The sequence below is a fragment of the Gossypium arboreum genome, chromosome 6 (genome assembly GCF_025698485.1).
Source record: "Gossypium arboreum isolate Shixiya-1 chromosome 6, ASM2569848v2, whole genome shotgun sequence".
NCBI lineage: Eukaryota > Viridiplantae > Streptophyta > Magnoliopsida > Malvales > Malvaceae > Gossypium > Gossypium arboreum.
The window spans coordinates 138,517,770-138,540,851 of NC_069075.1; the positions used below are offsets into that span (position 1 = coordinate 138,517,770).

Below are 23,082 nucleotides of genomic sequence, written 5' to 3' on the forward strand. Positions count from 1 at the left end.
TAATTTGGTCAATTAATAAAACAAAAATCAAGCAGGTTTTTTCGCCAAAGAAGTTAGGATTTTTTTGTATTTGTCTATTTAGATTCAGTTAGCTAAAAAAAAATCTTAAATCATTTGAAAAAACAATAAAAGAAAAAGCTTGTTTTTTTTTCGAAAAAGATCCTCTCTTTTTTTTCTCTGTAATTTTTTTTTTTGGTATTTCACAGTATAGTGCTGGCTCACCTCACTCCAATGGCGTGAGCTTAAAACGTCAATAATCCTTACCGTACACCATCCTTTTTTTTGTAACCGTTTCTCGCATACAAAAAAAACCCATCATTTTTCTCTTTAAAAGAAACCCAAAACCAAATCAACCAAAAAATCAATCTGAAAAGGAAACGTCTTTTTGTTTTTCTGGGGGTTGGTGTTCTTCTCTTTTGTCAACTTTGTTATACGTAAAATAAAAAAAACCAAAAAAAAAAAATCACATTTGGGTTTTTGCTTCTTTGTATCTGTAAAAATTTGGGTTCTTTTTCTTTTTTTTTTTTTGAAGATGTATAAACTGGGTGAGAAGAAGGAGCAGAAGATGATGACAAGGGACATGAAGAGAAACAGTGAGCTGGGAACTTTATTTAGTAGTGAGATCTCTGAGGCTTCTCCTCCATTGCTCAATCTTCAACACCATTCAACAAAGGGTAGAGTTTCTCCTTCTCCTTCAAACTCTTTCACCAATGGGTTCCCTTCTTCACCCGAAGATACTCCACCATTTGAGGACCAACAACAACTCCACCATCACCACCACCCCAAGTTTCATCACTGTGGACTCTGGTTGGATTCTAAACGGTTACCCGATTCCCATTACAGAAACAAGAACGTCAATGAAAATAAGTTGGTCGATGATGGTTTTGGTTTGTGTGAGAATCTGTATCAAATGCATATTAGAGATGATGAAAGGGATGGGGATACTTCTGGTCAAATGAGGAAATTTGAAAGGGACCCAGATGGTTTCGCCTTCAGTTTTGGTGATGTCTCGTCTTATCATGCTGAAAAATATGGTTCTTACGATGGTTTTAACAAAGGGTTTCAATCGTCTCCACAACAAGTTTCGATGTGTTTAGATGGTGGTGATGTCTTCAGGTCCACCTTTCTTGGGCTGCAAGGTACTGGATACGAAAAGGGTGATTCATTTGGGTCTTATAGTATTGGTTACAATCAGTCCAATGATTTGTCTTCAGTACCGAGTTGGCATGATAACCAAAGAAACTATCTTTTGGAGCAGAGAATGGAACAGGGTAGGGGATTGGATAATAGGGGGATGCTGCTGCAGGGTGCTTTTACCACTAGGCCATACATTGGTAACCCTTTTGTTTGTTCCCAGCAATGTGGAATTGATGGTAATGGACGAAGAGCTGCCATTGATTCATTGAGTTCTCCTGGGTTCTTGCACAGTAAGATTCCTCTTGAGGAGAATGTAATGGAGGATCATAGTGTTATCATTCAAGGAAGAGGTTTGAAATATGATATCGACAATAAGGGCTTTGATTCGTTCAAATGTTGTAAGAAAAAGACTCTCAAGGAGTTTGGCTTGCAAAATCTGCAAGAGAAAAACTCTAAACTTGATAAAAGACATGGAGAAAATGTGACACTGATGCCAAGTCCATATTCCTTAGTTGAGTTTCAAGGATGTATATATTACATGGCTAAGGACCAGAAAGGTTGTCGCTTCCTACAAAGGATATTTGATGAAGGAAGCTGCTTGGATGTTCAAATTATATTCACTGAGGTTATTGATAACATTGTTGAACTAATGATGGATCCCTTCGGAAACTACCTTGTCCAAAAGTTGCTAGATGTGTGTAACGAAGACCAAAGGCTGCAGATTATTCTCACTGTGACCAAAGAAACCGGACTGCTAGTGAGGATTTCCTTGAACACATATGGGTATTTGCTTCATTTATCATTCATTTTCTTTTCTTTTTAATGATATTGTTTGTCAATATATATATATGTTGCTAAGGGGATTCACTGTGCTATATTTCAGTACACGTGTGGTACAGAAGTTGATTGAGACTCTCAAATCCAGACAACAGATTTCTCTTATCAAATCTGCTCTTAAACCTGGAATTCTTGATCTCATCAAGGATCTTAATGGGAATCATGTGTTGCAGCGCTGCTTGCAATGTCTTAACAATGAAGATAATAAGGTATAAAGATGAGGGGTAAATTAACTTTTGAGGTTTAATATTTGTTCTCGTAAATTATCCTAATCATGCACATTTCTAAGTTCCTTTTGTTTTGGGCTAATTGTTACTTAGAATCATATTTTATCTCTAAAATGAATCACTTTTCATGTGTGGTTCACTACTATTTGTTTAATATGTTGTGAAGGTCATGTTATGATACCATCATGAGTTTTCTTTTTGACGATGACTTATATTTTAAGTCTCAAAATGCACATTTTACATTGTTTAGTAACAGTTTATGCAACATGAATCTTTTGCATTGTATTAAATGATTTTTACTCATCCAACTTTCTTTGTTTCAGTAGCATGTTGTAGGTTCATTAATTAATAAATCAACAGGAACTGTATTAAAGAATCTGGCCTTCAACTACAGTCTCATTTCATCATGCTAACCTACTGCTTGGTCTATCTCTAGTTAATTATTTGAACATATGTCTTGTTCCCATGTATTTCATCTTGACAAAGGGTACTCAATTCTTCCAAAGAAAATTGTATGGCTATTTTAGGGGTCTTTATTCTATGGCCTATTACCTATGCACTTAATTTTGTCTCTGATGCCATTTGGAGGCATACCTTGGTTTTGATTCAATACAAAGTTTGAAGGTTAGAGATCACATCGATGTTCTGTTTGAACATGTAGCTCCTCTTCGTCGGTTTAGGGTATTCTTTGTATGTATACTCTTAGTATATTTTAACTCATTGTTTGTAGGAGTGTGTTGTAAACAGGCAAAAGCCTTTCTTCTACAGGCTTAATTATGGCTATTTGGTTATTTGCATATTGCCGATGCATGACAGTCAACTGACATGTGTCCAAGGAGCCTGTTAGAAGGAATCTGTTCAATCTTTTCAAATATTTATAAATGCGAATATTCTTTCCATGGGATGAACCAACATGTTACAGGTTATAATAGCAAGTGAGATAGATATTAAATAAAACACTTGAAGAGTTCTTAGTCCATTGGAAGAAACTCTTGTACCTTGCAACTTCTTATGATTGATCAAGCACTCCTGTGTTGAGTTGTACACTTACAGAATTTTGTCCAAATTCATCATGAAGTATGCTTCGTTTCATACCGTAGTTGGCAGGCTTGGTGCATTTCTGTTTTAAGAATTCTATCTCTACTTCGATTTTATGCATTTTCGTATGACCTAACATTTTATATTTTTACTAAATTTTGATTCTTAAACTTTTTTGGTTGATGCAGATTATTTTTGATGCTGCTGCAAAATTTTGCGTAGATATCGCCACTCATCGCCATGGCTGCTGTGTGTTGCAACGTTGCATTGCTCATTCCAATGGACCACATCGAGATAAGCTAATCACTCAAATTTCCAGAAATGGACTTCTTCTTGCTCAGGATCCTTTCGGGTAATAAGTGAAGCTCTGATTGTTTATTTCTTTGCTTCCTAGTTTTCTGACAAATTAGGTTTCCATTGCTGGTTCTGACTACTTGAGTAAACTTGGATCCAGCTTAATTAAAGAAGCAACCCACTTACATATTTATGTGGTTAGCTTGCTAATGAATTGTATCATCATGTAAAATTCATGATAGGATAACAATCTTAATTCATAGAATAGGGTGATGACTGGCATCTTCCATTAGAGTTGAACGGATGCATCCTTAGGGATTGTCTACGGCCAATAGATCAGGTTTTTGAGAGTCATTAATCGTAGCCATTTCTCTTTTGGTATTTAATTCTTCAGCCACTTCTGTTCCTTCTACCAAATGTCAAATGAGTATGGTATGTACTCATTGGTATTGAGAATCCATGACAAGCTAGCATCTTGATCTCAATGTGGTGCCAGACAAGCTTTCATGTGTCAAAAACCTGCTGGTAAGTACATAACATTTGCATCATATTTATCTAATATTGATGGGTATTTTACATCTAGAATGCTAACATGCTTATTAGTTATAATTAGTTGGCTATGAATCGAAATGCTGTCTGTGCTTTCTGGTTCAGCTTTTGTGTCATTAGCTGCAATATATGTTTTGGATTTTTTATTTTCTACAATTAGATTCTTCATAGCTTTAATTGTCTTTCTTGTTGGCATATCAGAGTACCTAAAAGGAAAAAAAAGGCCCTGTAACAACTTTCCTACATTAGAAATAGACTCATCCTTTGAACCATATATAATCATGAATGACAAGGATTTCATCAAGAAAATGGCGCTCTCTCTCTCATTTGTAGTCTTCTTTTGTTGTCTGAAACAGGAACTATGTTGTTCAGTACATTATAGAGCTGAAGGTCAACTCTGGAAACTTACTATATCAGTTCAAAGGGCACTATGTTCATCTCTCAATGCAAAAATTTAGCAGCCATGTGGTTGAAAAATGCCTCAAGCATTTTGCAGAGAGTAGGTCTCAGATCATCCGTGAGTTAACCTCTGTTGTTCACTTTGAACAATTATTGCAAGACCCATTTGCCAACTATGTAATTCAATCTGCTTTAGTAGTAACCAAGGTAAGGGAACAACTTGTCATTTCTTCTGCCATTTTTTATGCTTTGATTCATAACTAGTTCAAATCCGCATGAAACCTCCCATAGGAATTCTCTTCATCACATAATCAATTTTGTCTTGAGTAGGGTCCTCTACATGCTTCTCTAGTCGATGCGGTTCGACCACACACGATCCTTCGTACCAGCCCGTATTGCAAGAGAATTTTCTCAAGGAACCTCCTCAAGAAGTGATCGAAGTCACTTTGCCAAAGTGTTGTTGTTCGTCCAAAGTTTGCTAGCTTGTTCAGTACAAAATAAGTAAATGTCCTGGGATTACTAGATAGAGAATGTAACATGAAGCTACTGGTGCTGAAGTCTTTGATGAGAAGGCTTACAGCCTCAGATCAGCGGATCATCAGCTTTGGAAAGAGTCCTAAGGATGTAGAAGAAAAATTTTGCTTCTAGTTGTTTATTATGTAGTTGCAACTTGTATTATTCTGTTGTCTTGTTGTTGTCTTGTCGAGCCAAACTTTGGATGTATGATATTTTTATCACGTTCAAGGACTTCAATTTCTGCTTAGGAATGTTGCAAATCTTATGCCCCAATTTCCCTTTTTCTCACTTGGAATTTGAAAAATAATTGAACATCATGTCAAGTTCTTCAGAAAAATAAGTGAACTTTGCTAAAAACAGAAGTTAATTGTCTAAATCATAATTAAAATAGAGGGCATAAAAGTTTGAAAATATAAGGGTCAGGTAACACCTTTTTATTCCTTAGAATAGAACGTATGATGAACTGTTACAGACAGATCTGAACCAACTCCTATTGCACTACAAATTCTCAAGGAAAAGGTAATTAAGGGTATAAAAATGCTAACCCATTAACCCATGATAACTACACAAAAGCTAAACAAACAACATTAGAGCAAATACCAAACGTTTCTAAGGTGGTATCTTAGATGAAGATCAAAGAGTCATAGATGGGACTAGATGTGGTTGAACAACAGCTGAGAAACAGTGTGCATGGTTGGCCTCGATTTTGAATTGATATTTAAACACGAAACAGCCAACTTCAGGATGAATATGAGTTTGTTCACAACTTCCGGCAGTGGAGGTGCAAGCCTTTGATCCAACACATTGTTTAGTGGAATGCTTTCAGCAGTGAAAATTGATAGACTAGAGAGAAATTCACCCGGATATGCCCTGACTATCAATTCCAATGCCAGCACACCAAAACTATACACATCACATTTTTCAGTAACTTGCATGGTGTAGGAAAGCTCTGCAAAGAAAAAGAAATAATAGTTGATAACAAATATTATCCTCTATGCTATGTCATCTACGGAAGTAAAATGAAAAATCACCTGGTGCAATGTATCCGTATGTTCCAGCAATATTACTCCAATTGGATGAGTCTGGATTGAGAAGCTTAGCATGCCAAAGTCTGAAAGGTGAGCTTCATACTCCAAACCAAGCAGAATGTTGTTGCTTGTTATATCTCGATGAACAATGGGTGGTGAACAGTCATGGTGCAAATAGGAGAGGGCATGAACAACACCTTTGACAATGTTCACTCTCTCATTCCAGTCCAATTTCTTACATTCTTCATCATTGCAGAGAACAGAAGCCAAGCTACCCCTTTCAAGGTACTTGTATACTAAGAAGGAACGACCCGCAGAGGAACAAAAACCGTAGAACTTCACAATATTTTTGTCTTGGTTCTACTAATGCCCTTACCCCATTCAGGAACTGTCTTTGATCTGCCATTTCACCGGTATGCATTGGATGGAATTTCTTCACAGCTACAACTTCACCAGATGACAGCCCTGCTTTGTACACGTTTCCATATCCTCCCTTCCCAATGCAATATTGAGCATGAAAATCTTTGGTGGCTCTAATGATCTCTTCATACAATATTCTTCCACTAAGGGAAGTGACAGAGAAAAATATTTTATCACTTGCATTGCTTCGTCTTTCTTCATCTGTATCTTTCTTCCTCTTCTTGAAGGCAAACAACAAAGCAATTGATGAAATCGAGAGACCAGAAACCAATAAAAGAGGGAACATAACTATGAAAAGGGTTTTGTTGTTGTTGTGACCCTTCTTAGAAAAAAGGTGTGCAAGGCGGTAACCCACTAGCATTGCCACATAATGCTTTGTTCCCTCTCAATTCTTGTACTGAAGCATTTAGAAATGCTTGACAGTTGGGAATGTGACCCTGGAGCTCATTGTATGAAATGTCAACAGTGTACAAGCCCTGGAGATGCTTAAAAGAGGCTGGGATTTCACCAGAGAGATTATTGTGAGAAAGGTTTAGTGTCTCCAAGCTCTGCAAACTTTGAAGTTCCCCTGGAATCTTCCCTGAAAGCATGTTGTGACTCAAATCTAGATGAAACAGCCTAGTTAACTTGCCTACTTGAATTGGAATATTTTGGCTAAACTGATTGATGCTCAAATTCAAGTAGAATGACATGGACAGATTCCCTATAGTTTCAGGGATGGACTTGCTCAATTGGTTTGCAGACAAGTCTAGATACAAAAGCTTGGACATAAGTCCTAGTTCCAGGGGTATTGCACCACTGAGATTGTTCCTTGCAATAGATAGGCTCTCTAAACTTTTGCACAACCCCCAATTGGAAGACACTTCACCATAAAATTCATTGTCACTTAATTCAATGAATTTTAGATTTGGGTAAACACCTATATCTTCAGATATATTTCCTCTGAGTCGGTTTCTTTCAAGGTAGACTCTCTTCAAGCTAGTGCAATTTTTCAACCCTTGAGGGATTGGTCCGGTAAGCTGGTTGTCATTTGCTGTGAAGTATTCAAGTGATCCACCACGGCAAATGCCTTGCGGCAAATTTCCTGTCAGATTGTTGTGATCTAGTTCTAACATGGTCAACTTCATCAAGTTTCCAATTTCATTAGGAATGGAACCTGAAAGCCAGTTGTCTCGGAGGAACAGAATTTCCAAGTTGCTCAAATTGCCAAGTGAAGCAGGAATAGAGCCATTGAGTTGGTTTTCACTCAACTCTAGGTCAACAAGAGAATTCAAGTTTCCTATCTCCTCAGGAATTGGACCAGAGAGTTGATTTTCATAGAGGTGGGCAAGTGTAAGAAGTCTCAAGTCACCAAATGAGGTTGGGATCAAGCCAGATAGATTGTTGTGATAAAGGCTTATTTCAGAAAGAGATTCCATATTCCCTAACTCGGAGGGGATGGGACCTGAAAGACTGTTGTTAAACATGTGAAGCACCCTCAGGTTTTTCAAGTTTCCAAATGTGGAAGGGATTGGACCAGTTAGACGGTTGGTGTCCAGGTAAACTTCAACCAAATTCCTAAGGTTTCCCAATTCTGGAGGAATGGGACCAGAAAGGGAATTATTATAGAGAAGCAAGGAAACAAGTCGACTTAGTTTACCGAGAGAAGCAGGAATGCAACCATTTAGCTTGTTGCTACACAAGGCAAGGTCAGTGAGAAATTTGAGCTGACCAATTTCTCGAGGAATTGAGCCGTTCAACTGATTTCCAGCAAGGTGGAGGGTCTGAAGATGTACAAGGTGGCTAATTTCAGGTGGGATTTGCCCAGAGAACTGGTTAAAGGATAAATCGAGGTAGGTGAGTTTGGAGAGCTGACTGATTTTAGGTGGGATTATGCCATAAAGTTCATTGGTGCTAAGGTCCAACTCTGCAAGATTAGGCAAAGACAAGAATGGAAATAAATGGAGCGTACCTTTTACACCATAGCCAGTGAGGTTAATCTTTATAACACTGTCAGCATGGTTGCAATGGATTCCAAACCAAGCACAAGGACTTGTTTTGGTATTTGGGTTGTTGGAAGTATTCCAGGAAAGCAAAACAGAATGGTTTTGGCTTTGAAGGCTGGCTTTCCATTTGAGGATTGCCAATGCTTCTGCTGCAGAATCAGAAGCAACATTAAGAGAAGAACATAGTAAAGTAACACAAAAGAGTAAAGGAGCAAGCAAGGTTAAACTCTTCATGATTAACAAATGCTCTGCATGCAAGTAACAACCGTGATATGATGGTTATATATAGGTTAATTGCAGTAGCCTGTACGATCAAACTAACTATTAAGTCTTTCAACCCTCGAATAAAAAAAAACTATAAGTCTTTCACCCATTTTTCACTCCATAGTTTTATGTCTTTGTATTATAATAATTTATGTTGGCCGATTTAGTGTCAAGAAGACAACTGTCATATAAGACTACAAAATGGAGATGTGGAAAAATGGATTCAGTGTAGTAACATAAATCCATCCCACTAAGTCTTCGCATTCTATTAGTTTATGTTATTCCGTTAATTTTGTACTGTACTTTTGATAGACTCTCCCTCTTGACTTGGACATTCAAACAGGCAATAAGCTTTTATCTCCCTATATATAGGTTAATTGCAGTTGCCTGTACGATCAAAATAACTATTAAAAGTCTCTCACCCATGTTTCACGCCAAAGTTGAAGTCTTTGTATTATAGTAATTTATGTTAGCCCCATTCAAGGTCAAGAGACCTTTTCCCCTTTCAGTCTTGACGTATGATACACTGTCCCTTTTGATTCACACAGGCTAAAAGCGTCTCTCTTTCTGTTTTGGGTCCGAAGCAATCGCATTTCAGACAAACTTTCTGCTATTACAGAGTTAAAATTGTCACATGACACTTGAAACAGAAGATGCCGAAAAATGAATACAATGTAGTAACATAAGTCTCACCCATTTCTCAAACCAGTGTCGACTTGTATCTAAGTCTTTGTTAATGGTCGTTGGTATCTTTTATAGTTGGCTTATCATAGACTCTCCATCTTTATTTTGGGCATTCACACAGGCAATACGCTTTTCTCTTTTGTCTCCTTGGGTCCCAAGCAAAAGCATTTCAGAGTTTATACCAACCCTCCTGTAATTTAAACGAGTATAAAATATCATACGAGGCTCGAAGTGGGAGATGTGTACAAATGAATATTTCACTGTTCTAACTATAACTGAAATAAAAATTGATAATGTTTCAATGAATTCAGGGTTCCAAAACAAGAACTAAGATACCAGAACTAAAAATGAAAATTTCTAAGAGGACAAATGACGAACATATTGCGAGCAGAAAACGAAAGAACTCAAATCTTGACCACGCATTAAAAAAAAAAAAAGAAGCACATTCAAGACGGGAAGTCGGAAGAGAAGTGAAGTGATGCGGTTAAAAACAACACTTACCCGAAGATTGAAAGATGATAGTGTATCCAAAATCAAGCCAAAGTTTGACAAACAACTAACAATGTAAGACTGATGATTCCTTGATCATCTCTAACAATACCACCCTGTAAAGCCCTTTCACTTTCAACTCCGTATCTTTATTTAAGTAGTAATGCAGTAAAAAATACATGTAAGCTCCATCTATTATTGGAAATTTGATATCAATCCATCTACATTTTGTAGATGAAGATTACACCTAAATCATTTATAGTTTTTTTTTCCTCTTTTTGGTAAATGAAACTAATCATTAGGTTTTAAGTGTTACGAAAATTCTAGTGTAAGTATCACTAAAAAAAGCTTAGGATTGAGTATAGTGACAAATCAATGTTGGCGAGTTCATGAGTTGATTGATTTAAGACAGGATTGTTACAAAAATTTCATCTAATTTATACCAAGGCCAAACTGTTCAAGCTTGGGCAAAGACAAGAATGGAACTGTAGCTCTAGACATAGCTGCTAAAGGTTAATTCTTGAAATGCAGTTCGGCCTCACAAATGGGTGTCACCATAAGATTGGTTGCTTGTGCGTCCTCATCACAAATTAACGATGTCAGAATAGAGGTATCAAAGTGTGTAAATGAATTATAAATTCAGATATCAATTATATACAAAAAGAAAATACAAATTATATATTTTTGGATAAATTCAAGAGATAAATTACACATTCACCCAAAAATGAATTCAAAGATGTAGGGAGAAAATGAATCATTAACCAAAGCCAAAAGTGATTTTGAAACAAAAGTAAATGATATGTAAGTTAAATTTTATAATTTGAGCAAAAGAAAATGAATTTGCATACTTCAATTTCTAACTTTCTGGGCATCAAAAGCTTAATGACATACTTGAGACACAATTTTTTTTTTTTTTGACAAAGATGAATTATGTTTTAAGGGGGTGTTTGAAAAGTTATTTAATAATTGTATTAGAGTATAATTGTTTGTAATTGCACAGTTTTGTCATATTTGGGTAATCGCTATAATTTGTGAGTCCTACTTAATTGAGTATCATTGGAGTACTCTAATCGAGTTTTCTAATTTTTAAGGGTGAAAATTAGAGTAATTATATAACTTATAAATAATTACACTTAGTCCAATTATCTTATGGCTTTCCGAATATGCTGATATATGATTTAAGCTTAAAAGTCTTTTTTTTACAATAATAATGTTTCAATTTTAGGACATATTTTATTTTTAAAATATAGTAATATGCTAATTTACTATGTTGTTTAAATGATTTGAAATTTTTATTGATGAGAAATAATTAACCAACTAAATGATTGACTAAATTGCATAATATTTATTATGAATTGATTATATTAAAATTAACAAAATTACATTGTTACTTATTTATATTAGGTTAATGACCAATTAACAAGGAGTATATGTCTAATGTTATAGAGAAAGAACCCGACAAATTTGGAATGGTAGAGTAATTAGACAAATTTACAGGATATTTATTTTCTTTGTTAATTTTATTAGTATTATTGATAATTTTTATTGTATTTAATATTTTTTAGAATTTATAATTATGTAGTTGTGTAATTGCAATATCTACTACTAAAGATGACATAAGGAATTACAATATAATTACACTCTACCAATTAGACACGATTAGGATATTAAAATTCCTTGCAATTACTTTAGTATTTACACTTTCATCCAATCACGTTATAGTGTCCAAACGGCTTAAAGATTTTTAAAAAAGAAAACACAATTCAAAAACTTCTTTATCAATCAAAGCTATATTTATGATCCCTCACTTTCTTGTACCAATTGTCACAAACTAGATAATGAGAGGCAACTTTGTCCCTTAAGGATTATCACTTAAAGTGGTAAACTCACTAAGAGTGTATGGATTTTACATGTTGGGATATGATAGACAAATTTATCCCCTTGAGGATTGTCACTTGATGGGTTAAATTCACTAGGAGTGTATGGATTTCAAAGGAAATGAGCACTACTCAAAATATTAAAGTGAAATCCAGAAAGAACAAAATTTGTTGATAGTAGTTTCAAAGGATCTAAGAAAATTTGGGGATCAAAATTAAGATTCGACTTTGTGTTTGTAAGAGGCTGAGAGATTAACATGTCAAAGAAGGCATCATGTTACCTCGAGTGTATGCTTAAGGGACATGACAAAAGATGAGCTATTTCATGGAATTGATGCCGAAGGATGGAAGAGATGTAACATTTGGTGACAACTCCGAGAATATTAAAAACATTGGTTCTATTAGTAAAAATACTTTCACTCATACTGAAAATGTGTTTTTTTGTTAAATGTCTCAAGGAAAATATCCTTAAAACCCCATTCTAAAGTTGTAAATATAGTTTAATGGGATGATTTTTGTAGGTCATAGGTTACGTAATATGTGTGGTGCATCTAGATGTTTTACTTTCTTTTCATTCTTGTTTTATGACAAATAGTGAAGAGGCATATTGGTTATGGCATAGAAAATTAGAACATGTTAGCATGAATGTGTTGGGATCTAGTGTCTTTAGTGCAGTATTTTTGACTAGGTACTGGTAATTTTTTGAACATATTAATGGTTTGAATAAATATGCATCAATATTATTAATATCTTTTGTATATTCTCTTCAATGATTTTTGCACACAAAGTAAAATAAAAGTAAATATTAGTTTACTGATTATCTAACGTTTAATTAATATTAAGCGACATTGTGTGGTAGGATCGTAATGGGGAAAGATAGCTTATATTAGTAGATGATCTACACATATCATTAGTCTAGCTAATTGGAATTGAGCAAATCAATTAAAAGACTAATATAAAATTTATCAAGTCCAATTGATGAGATACATTGCCTTGGATATCGAAGCGAATTAAATCCAAAAGATAGATATATGGATGTGACTGATTGGATTGACAATAGATCAGATAAGACCCAAGTAAAATAAATCTTAGATCCGTCTATGAGTCTATTCACTTGTGGCTTTTATAGTGTGGCATACCTTAATCTTGAGTGGATGATGAACTATGTATGCATGACTCATATAATTTTATGTAAGTGAAAGTTTGAGTTCAAATAGGTAAGGAACTGAAAGTTGATGCATTGAGTATACAACTTCTGCAGTATGTAGCATCATTTCACAACAGTAGAATTCATATCCCAATTAAATTGTAAATGATATGCTCTCGTTGACATTACATGATAGATGAAAAGTAGTGCGGTTATGAGTTATTTGTATTTGTGATAAATAATTTAATTACTATTTGTTAGTAATTGACTTTTCATAAAAAAAGATGTAATACTTACTATGAGATAAAATATATGATCATATTGGGAGAACTGATTTATCCCCAAGAGATTAAGAATATCCTATAAGTTTAACACACTTATAATAAAGTCATTGGACGAGCACTCAATGAGTGACTTTCGTAATGATATATAATACGGGAGAGCTTAATCATGATACTTTAGTGGAATGACTTCTTCACTGAATAATGTTATAATTAATATGAGAAAAATTAGAACTTAATTACAAATTATTTGATCCTAATTATATATGTTCAATTGGTCACTCTCTAGCTCGAGATAACTATAAACGAATTGCATACAGAACCAATAATATGGAATGAATGAAAATGACGAAGTAATAAAAACAGATCACATGTATCACTATTCACGGTGAATGCATTTTTTTGCTAAGTACAAAAATGACATAGGAATTAATTTGATTTCTTCAAGTTATTATTTATTTAATTACAATTAAATTAATAGAGTCTCAAGTATGGATTAAATTAACTAGTCACCATAGATTTATTGAATAGAACAATTAAATATATTTTCTAATAAATTATGATATGATAAAATTGAAATGACTTTAGTGGAATTATAATTGAGTTTAGAAAATAAATTAATTGAAAAATTAATTAATTAATATTTTAGAAAATAGATTTTGGGTTGGGTAGATTACGAGTGTTGGATTAAAATGCAAGAAACACATAAAATTAGACCCAATACAAGAAAAATCCAACTTGGCGTTATACCATGTAAGTGGCAGCAAACCCTAGTGTTTTACTAAGGGTGTCGCTAGAGCTGATCATGGGCCGGGCGGCCTGGCTCGTCCCGAAGGCCCGCCCGAAAAATGGGAGGGTTTGGATAAAAATATAGGCCCGAAAAATAGGCTTGGGCAAAAAAAGAGGCCCGTTTAGAAAACGGGCCGGGCCTCGAGTAAGAGTTTTTTGGCCCGAGCCGGCCCAAATTATATATTAATATATTTTTATTTTATTTTAATCATTTTAAAATTTTAATATAAACATTTTTTATTATATTGTCAATTTGTGTATTGTTTTAAGAATTGTTTTAGTATTATTTTTATTTGTTTTAATATTTATTTTTATTTTTTAAATATATTTGATTTATTATATTTTTAAATTTTTTATTTAATAAAATAAGCAAAAAATTAATATGGGCCAGGCCGGGCCGAGCTCTGGCTTAGCAATTTTATTTCGGGCCGGGCTAGGCCCGAGCCTAGTAGATGGGTCTAAAATTTTGTCTGGGCTAGGCCCTAACTCGACCCGGCCCGGCCCATGATCACCTCTAGGTGTCACCACCCCTGTACTATAGTTTTGCTAGAGTATTGTATTTTTATTAAAATATTATTATTTAATTAGACATTATTCAAATAGAACTTTTATACATTTTCTCTAAAAATAAGAGCTACCAGTTAAACAATTTACACACATATCATACAATTTGGTTATTTTGTGAGAAAATAGTGAAAATTTATTTAACAAGAATAAATTTTATTTTCTAGAAAAAAATGTATAGTTACTAGTGAAAGAGAGAAATTAACTTACCTATTGAAAGTTAATTAAAAATTTTCATTTAGAGATTCGATTTGTGTTGCTCAAGCCTACATTCGAGGTAATTCATGGTTCAAGAATAGTGAAGAAGGTAGTTCGGTTGAAAGTTGGGATCGACTTAATCGCCTCATACAAAGCACATGTACTATTTCGGTCAATAAATTTATTGCTATAAATAAAAAAACTGCTCAATTTTTACAAAAAAAGTAAACTTTTGTTGTATCTAAAACAACAATTTTCTTAATCAAATTTTCCAATAGAATGTTATTTCTAAACTTGTTATGAAAGACTTAGTTGTTGGATTGCATAAGCTATCCTTTGAAAATGACAAAATATGTGAAGCTTATGTTAAAGGAAAATATAAGAGAGCTTCATTCAAACTTAAGAATGTACTTTTTGTTAGAAATTGTGCCCTTAGCCCAATTATTCACCGTAATTTACTTGTAATATTTTTAATTATTTTAAACTAATACTGTCGTAACCATTTTTTTTAGAAAACGGGGATCGACTTGATATTGAAAACGAAAATTAAAACGGGAGTCGCCACCAATCTTTTTAGGTGTGATTAGATCACCTTGTAAAAGTGGTTATTTTTAATAAATGGTTTGATTTATTTAAACAACGATTTTAGTCTACGCAAATCAAGAAAATAGGTTCGGGAGTCGGTTACCCACGAGGAAGGATTAGCACCCTCGTAACGCCCAAAAATTGGTACCTAGTTGATTAATTAGTGTCTTAGTGTCGAAAATTGAAAACTTGAAAGACTTTGAAATATGATCTCTCTTTAAAAATGCTCAGATGTTAAAGACCTTCTCGTCTCAAAATATAAAATGTCGCATCCAATAAGTTAGGACACGACATCTTGAATTTTCGAGAACAAGCTTGCCTTTTATGAAATTTGTGGATTTTAATTTATAAAAAGGGTATTCGATTATTTAGAATAAACGAGAGAAATCGAAACCCAGTAAGTTAGGGCACGTTTTCTTGAATTCTCAAACACCGAATGTTGCCTTTATTTAAAACAAATTCTTATTTCGAGGTGACAAGATATCATACCCGGTAAGTTAGGGCACAACACTTCGTGTCTCCGAGAATAAGCATTTTTTAACTCATACTGATTAAAAAGAATATTCCGTTATTTAGGTAAGATGAGAAGAAGTCGAAACCCAGTAAGTTAGGGCACGATTGTTTCGAATTACCAAATACGGAATATTACTTTTATGAAAGAAATTTTTTTAATGTATTGATTAAGAATATAGCGTAATTTATAGTAAAACACGAAAGCAGATTATGGTGCTAATACGCAATAATAAGTGCGACAGTGTTAATAACAATGATATGAGCAATTATAAGAAGATAAAAGCAAGGTTTAGTAATATAAACAAATACATGAAGAAAATGCAATGGTCGAATGCATAAGTAAATAAAATAGAAATAAATAGAACATGGTAAAATGGAGTGACAATGATAACTAATGATAATAATAATAACATGAATAATAATAGTATAATGTAAATATGAAGTAATGGGGAACATATATATGTAAAAAGCGTAGTACTAGACTAAAAATAATATTTATTGAAAACAGTGATATATATACAATAGTAACTAATAAAACAATACATAAATACATACATGCAAGTATTGAAATATATACATTATAATAGAAATAATAATAAAAATATACGTGGTATTAAAATATATGTACATGATATAGTTTTAAGAATATACACAACATGCATGGTATTAAAAAACATAATACATACATATAAGTATTGATAAAAAAATGCTAATACTAATAATGGTCATAGTAATTACAATAAGGATGATAATAATAATATTAAAGTAAAGTAAACAAAAGTAATCCCGTATATCAATATATATATATACACATGTAATGAAAATACACACTACTATATAATAATAATAATAATGATAATAATTATAATAATAATATAGAAATACAAAGAGCAAATATAATAAAAATATTAAATAATGAAAAGCAATGCCATATATAAATATATATATATATATATATACGTGTATGTACATAAAAATATACACTAATATATAATAATAATAGTAATAATAATAATATTAAAAGCTATTAATAATACTATATAATATAATATATATATATATATATAAGCATCAAATAAAATAATAATAATAGAACACTAATAAAAACATAATAATAACAGTAATAAATGTAATAGCATGACTAATATTAAAATTAAAATAGAATAATAAAAAAGGTAAAGAAAAGGGACGAAATTGAATTGAAAATAGAACTTTTGGGACAAATCTGAAATACATAAAAGAAGAGGGGATTAAATCGCATGCGCAATCAACCAGGAGGGACTAAAATGAGGAATAACCCCTTGTCTCAAAACTCGCAGCTTCAAAAGGACCAAATTGGAGAAGAAATAAAAATTCTGAGCATAAATTAAAAGCCAAGAGAATGAAATTTAAAAGCAGAAGAATGCGGAAGGGCCGATCGCGCAATTAGACCATCAAAAGAAAACACGCGGATCCTCGGGCGTCGGGTGGGTCACACTGTGGTCAAACAAAACACGCTTTTGGCGTTCGAGACCCAGTGCACAAAAGCGGTCTTTGTTTTACCTGTTATAAAAGTCAAGTTTTTTTTTTTAAAATTTCATTTTCCTCATTCTTTTCCAGAAAAAGCTAAAAACTCTCCCCCAAATCCTCTCAAGCTTCTCCTCTCCGGTGGAGCCTCAGTTGCCGGACCACCTCCGTCGTGCGGTGGCCGGAATCCCAAAAGGTGTATTTTTCTCCCTTTTTTTATTTTTTTTTATGTTTTTAATATATATATATATGTAAGTGAGAAGAAAAAAATGGCTCCGAAAACAAAATGAAAGTAAAGTAAAAATCACCTTAGATCTTGGTATTTTCGGTTCTCCGATTTCTGATATTGGGCTATTTCTTGCTTTTTGATGTTACTAGGGTCTCTATTTTTTGCTTGTATGTTTGAAATCTAATATTGTTTTTATTTCACAAGTGCCGATCTTACAAATGGTAATGGATTCAGCCTTTTATAGGCGTTTTTTCTACAACTTGCTCTTTTTGACTAATCTGTCTCTTCTTCTTTTATTGTTGCAGGCAAACGGTGGTGGAGCAGAGGCCACTTGCAGGCGTCGGTGGTGGATGGGTGGGGAGCATGTGCTGACGGCTAGGGTTTTAGGTTTTCCTTTATTTTTCTTTAATGTATTAGGCTAGGTTATTTGGGTTTTGGGTAGGTTTAAGTTGGTTTGGGTTGTGGCTTAGTGGTTTAGGGGTTTTGGGCCCAAAATTGGGCTTGTACAAATACAATTTTCACATCACTATTTAATATTTTTTATATTTTATTCTCAATAATTTTTGCATGAAAAATAAGATGAAAAAGCAAATATTTGATCACTGATTATCTAAGGTTTAATTAATATTAATTTACATTATAAAAATTTATTATAATACAAAAGAAACTTATATTATTAGTTCATCTAAATGATGAGTAGCCATCAGAAAGAGGAAATGACTAATATTAGTATTATTATGTCCTCTATAATGCTAATTGGAGAACTTGGCTATCAGAACTAGATTGACTTTTGGAAATAATGACATAGATTACAAAACATTGAACAAAACTTGAATTGAATTATTTCTAAATCCGTCTATGGATTAATTCAATTGTGACATTTATAATGAAATTTACTTAAATTTTGAGTAAGAGATTAATAATATTCAATAAAATAAGACGTTTAATAAAATAAGTTATATCTCTTAAAGGGAGACTCTCTCGAAAAAGAGCAAGACTATGAACTGGCATGGGAAAAGATGATATCATTAAATATGTTATTGATTTGTTGATAACTGCCTTTGCTGACCAGTTGTACTATGCATACTTGAAGCTAATTGTGGGTGTGTTTGATTTTGTTCTCAAACCTTATTACGTTATTGGATATTTATGCACTTTGCTGGATTGGTATAAAGAAGATCGTAGGGGGAGAAGAAGTTTCTTTGACATTTTTATCAAAAAAGGGAGATTATGACGACAGTAAATTGTAACGACCTTTAATTTTATCGACACCAATAATTCAATTTTAGACAAGTTACTAGAAATTAGTATAGAACATTTATGTGTGAATTACGAAATTGAAAAATTAGATATTTAGCGGAATTAACTTGAATCAATTGATAATTATAGTATATAGACTAAATTGAAAAGTGGTTTTAATTGGGGAATTAAAAATATATATTTAAGTGGCCTGCGTATAATTCTGTCAAGGACTTTAGGAGTAATAAAATCATTGTTAATTCATGTTAATATTTAAGTAAAAATCAAATCAATCATTTTCCACTAACTAATATTATGGGTCGATTAACCATGGATTTGTGAAATAATTATGTCAAGCGTTATGCTAATTATGCATATAAATATGAAAGTAATCGGATGAAACAGAAAATTCAATTCTCTTCTTCCTTAATCGGCTGAGACAAACAAACAAAAGAAAGAAGAATACTTCATCAAGCCAACATTGCTGCACCATGCATCAAGCATTAGCGAGTTCTTTTCTTTGAATTTCAATAGGATTTTTGTTAATAGGGAATAATTGTTAAGAACCCATTAGTTAATCTAGTGAATAATTAGTGAGCTTTTATATGGTTTTCCATTGATGGAAAAACTTAAGAATATTTGAAGTTAAAAGATTTAATTTCATGCATGTTGATATTAATAAAGATAATAGTAGAATATGTTAAAATTTTAGTAAAAAGTGTAAATTAAACTTGAATCAAAACTTAGAAAATTGATAAATTATATGTTATTAATGACTTAATTGTAAGGGATGAAAACTTGAGGTTTGATAATAAAAAATGGTTGTAGGAAGTTTCTTGTATTATATTTGTTAGTCAAATTTAAATTCGATTAGGTGAATTGTGAGATTCAATTGTTTCGAATATAAGGGCTTGTGAGGATTGAAATGAATTCATGTTTAACCATCATGTTTTTATGTCTGAAATGCATAACTAATAAATTCCTAATATTTGAATTTTTCGTACATAGCTATAGACGACATTGAGACATCGAAAGGCAAAGGGAAAGCCAAAGGCATTAAGAATAGAAAATCTGATTTGTACTCTCATAATTTGAGTTCATTAAATAATTATATAAATATGTTTAACTCGTAAAATGTTCAAAAATGGTAAACTATCAATGAGATGGTATTTTAAAGGTATGTATATACTCGACTATGTGTTTTGCGATCATTTGGTAAATTGATTATATATGTATATGCTTTCTTAATGATATGTGTTCTTTAAAAATGAAATTACTCTATTAACGTTGTCGAATAGAGTCAAGGTATAGTTGGCATGTCATAGGGTCTGTTGCGACGGTTCTTTAATTTCTTGAGGATCGATAACAAATTGTCATCGTCAGCTCAAATTCCTTGAGGGTATGAGAGTATCCTAGTGTAGTTGGCGGGATTGGTGCATTTATGCATGATCAGCACTTCGTTGCATATACTGGTGTGTTGGTGGATTGATCTGAGTATCTGTTTTTAAGTTTGATTATGTTAATTGAGGCTAAAATATGAAATTATATGTCAAACATTTGTATCAGTAAAATTTGATAATAATGGAAATATAATATATGAAATTGATATAGTAAAAATAAATGCAAATACCTTAAGGCGCATCAAGATAAATGTGATTTGTAAGCAAGCGAGAATGTGGATATCAACATGTTGGAATGATAAATGATTATGAATCTTCTAAAGGAATAGTGGTTTATAGGTATATGCACATTAATGTTGATATTGAAATCACTAATGAATAACATATTCAATCTTTTTTTACTTATTTGTTTATTCGGTTTTATTATGTTTACAATTGAGTTCAAATTATGTTAGTATTATTGAGTATATATTATTCAGTGTATAATTATGTTTGTTTTCGGGTACATGTCTCTGACGGAAGTTTTAGTAAACTTAAGTTTAAGCATTTATTTTCTTCAGCTCAACTCGAATCATTTCGTAGCTATTTTGTATATATATAAATGTTTCGAGTCTTATAGTATGTAACTAGGTTGATGGGCTTGTAACTTAAGAAAGCTCAGGTAATTTCGATAGTTTAACTTATTATTATTATTATTAACTATTTATGCTTGATTATATAGGTTTGAATGTGCAAATTAGTTTAGTAAGTATTGATGTGTTGGAAGCTATGATTAATCTCTGAACCTTTAATCTAATAAAATCATACTTATATGTCTTAATAGATGATAAAATAAAACCTAATAATTTTACAAAGTCAATTCACTAAGAAATTTTCTTTCAAATAATTCCATCAAATTGTAGCAATCTAATAAATATTTCTTTAAACAATCAAAACAGGGAATTTATGGCTAGAACTTCAATTTCCACCCTCCATTTTCCCCAAATTTTGTTCTCTTATGTTTTTTTCTCTTATCTTTCTTTTTAATCCACCTATTGCAATTTTATTTTTCATAATAGGCTTTAGTAAAAAAAGAAAAAAAATCCTAAAAAGATAATTAGATTTTATTTTGGGTTGGGTATTACAATTGAAGAAAGCGAGATAGGTTTTCAAAGAACATCCTCATCCATCCTTTGAGTTCTACATTTAAGTTAATTCAAGGTAGGAGTTAATGGAGGCTGGTCAAGTAGATTCAATTAAAAGAAAATCACTCCATGAAATACAAGTGAAGTTGATATAGGTATGGCCCTTTAGAGAAAAAGAATGGGGAAGACATTAAAATTTGAGAGCATTAATAAATGGATTAGCGAATCCTTTAATTGATGTAGGACTAATATGAGGCAATAGGACTTGGATTAATAGCAATGGGAGGGTGTTGAAAGCTTCGAAAGGCTTAGTTCTTTGAAGGACCCAATCAATATTAGAGGGTGAAACCTTTGAAAAGATAATACTAGAATACAATTTATGATAAACTGTTACAGACAAAAATCGGAAACAACTCTTGTTGCACCACCAACAAGCTAGTAGCAATTCTCAAGGAAAAAGGTAATTAAGGGTACAAAAATGCTAATCCATTAACCCATTATAACTACACAAAAGCTAAAGAAACAACATTAGAGTAAATACCAAACGTTTCTAAGGTGGTATCTTAGATGAAGATCAAAGAGTCCTAGATGCGACTAGATGTGGTCAAACACCAGCTGAGAAACCGTGTGCATGGTTGGCCTAGATTTTGGATTGATATTTAAACATGAAACAGCCAGCTTTAGGATGAATACGAGTTTGTTCACAACTTCTGGCGATGGAGGCGAAAGAATTTGATCTAATACATTGTTTAGTGGAATGCTTTCTGCTGTTAAAATTGATAGATTAGAGAGAAATTCACCTGGATATGCCCCGACTATCAATTCCAATGCCAGTACACCAAAACGAAACACATCACATTTTTCAGTAACTTGCATGGTGTAGGAAAGCTCTGCAAAGAAAAAGAAATAATAGTTGACAACAAAGATTATCCTCTATGCTATCTCATCTATGGAAGTAAAATGAAAAATCACCTGGTGCGATGTATCCGTATGTTCCAGCAATATTACTCCAATTGGATGATTCTGGATTGAGAAGCTTAGCAGTGCCAAAGTCTGAAAGGTGAGCTTCATACTCCAAATCAAGCAAAATGTTGTTGCTTGTTATATCTCGATGAACAATGGGCGGTGAACAGTCATGGTGCAAATAGGAGAGGGCATTAACAACACCTTTGACAATATTCACCCTCTTGTTCCAGTCCAATTTCTTAGATTCTTCATTCTTACTGAGAACTGAAGCCAAGCTACCCCTTTCAAGGTACTTGTATACTAAGAAGGAATGACCTGCAGAGGAACAAAAACCATAGAACTTCACGATATTTCTGTGTCTTGTTTCTACTAATGCCCTTACCTCATTTAGGAACTGTCTTTGATCTGCCATTTCACCGGTATGCAACGGATGGAATTTCTTCACAGCTACAACATCTCCTGATGACAGCTCTGCTTTGTATACATTTCCATATCCTCCCTTCCCAATGCAATATTGAGCATCAAAATCTTTGGTGGCTCTAATGATCTCTTCAAACAACTTTCTTCCATTAAAGGGAGTTACAGAGAAAAATATTTCATCACTTGCATTGCTTTGTCTTTCTTCATCTGTATCTTTCTTCCTCTTGAAGGCAAACAACAAAGCAATTGATGAAATCAAGAGACAAGAAACCGATAAAAGAGAGAACATAACTACTAAAAAGGTTTTGTTGTTGTTGTGACCCTTCTTAGAAAAAGGTGTACAAGGCGGTAATCCTCTAGCATTGCCACATAATCCT

The 23,082-nt window shown here is 33.0% G+C and overlaps 3 protein-coding genes and 1 long non-coding RNA gene across 5 annotated transcripts; 1 reads left to right on the forward strand and 3 right to left on the reverse strand.

The window, feature by feature from the left end:
* The first annotated feature begins 114 nt into the window (after positions 1 to 114).
* On the forward strand, positions 115 to 5,244 carry LOC108485230 (putative pumilio homolog 7, chloroplastic). 2 transcript variants are annotated; one of them, XM_053029478.1, is made up of 6 exons: positions 115 to 399; positions 533 to 1,920; positions 2,021 to 2,183; positions 3,428 to 3,591; positions 4,439 to 4,688; positions 4,812 to 5,244. In XM_053029478.1, exons 2-6 carry the CDS (start codon positions 533 to 535, stop codon positions 4,914 to 4,916), a joined length of 2,070 nt encoding a protein of 689 aa, XP_052885438.1. In that variant the 5' UTR covers positions 115 to 399; the 3' UTR covers positions 4,917 to 5,244. The 2 variants fall into 2 exon arrangements, with proteins under 2 accessions (XP_052885438.1, XP_017644554.1); XM_017789065.2 differs by having other exon boundaries at positions 125 to 1,920.
* On the reverse strand, positions 5,073 to 8,680 carry LOC128279271 (MDIS1-interacting receptor like kinase 2-like). Its single transcript, XM_053029479.1, has 2 exons — positions 6,029 to 8,680; positions 5,073 to 5,946 (listed from the first exon to the last, which is right to left on the reverse strand). Exon 1 carries the CDS (start codon positions 8,662 to 8,664, stop codon positions 6,769 to 6,771), a length of 1,896 nt encoding a protein of 631 aa, XP_052885439.1. The 5' UTR covers positions 8,665 to 8,680; the 3' UTR covers positions 5,073 to 5,946; positions 6,029 to 6,768.
* Positions 8,681 to 9,016: 336 nt separating this feature from the next.
* Positions 9,017 to 10,578, reverse strand: LOC108486079 (uncharacterized). Its single transcript, XR_008284048.1, has 3 exons — positions 9,880 to 10,578; positions 9,388 to 9,568; positions 9,017 to 9,301 (listed from the first exon to the last, which is right to left on the reverse strand). It is a non-coding gene; the product is annotated as an uncharacterized LOC108486079 (long non-coding RNA).
* An 11,335-nt stretch (positions 10,579 to 21,913) lies between these two features.
* LOC108485229 (MDIS1-interacting receptor like kinase 2-like) lies at positions 21,914 to 22,853 on the reverse strand. Its single transcript, XM_017789064.2, has 2 exons — positions 22,292 to 22,853; positions 21,914 to 22,209 (listed from the first exon to the last, which is right to left on the reverse strand). Exons 1-2 carry the CDS (start codon positions 22,695 to 22,697, stop codon positions 21,914 to 21,916), a joined length of 702 nt encoding a protein of 233 aa, XP_017644553.2. The 5' UTR covers positions 22,698 to 22,853.
* Positions 22,854 to 23,082: the final 229 nt, after the last annotated feature.

Bases quoted from the DNA above. Each gene is read 5' to 3' on its own strand.
- LOC108485230 (XM_053029478.1), top strand. From the start codon at position 533: ATGTATAAACTGGGTGAGAAGAAGGAGCAGAAGATGATGACAAGGGAC. The intron at 3,592-4,438 runs GTAATAAGTGAA...TGTCTGAAACAG, and splicing joins CTTGCTCAGGATCCTTTCGG to GAACTATGTTGTTCAGTACA. The intron at 4,689-4,811 runs GTAAGGGAACAA...TGTCTTGAGTAG, and splicing joins CTGCTTTAGTAGTAACCAAG to GGTCCTCTACATGCTTCTCT.
- LOC128279271 (XM_053029479.1), bottom strand. From the start codon at position 8,664: ATGAAGAGTTTAACCTTGCTTGCTCCTTTACTCTTTTGTGTTACTTTA.
- LOC108485229 (XM_017789064.2), bottom strand. From the start codon at position 22,697: ATGGCAGATCAAAGACAGTTCCTAAATGAGGTAAGGGCATTAGTAGAA. The intron at 22,210-22,291 runs GTGATTTTTCAT...TTTTCTTTGCAG, and splicing joins ATACGGATACATCGCACCAG to AGCTTTCCTACACCATGCAA.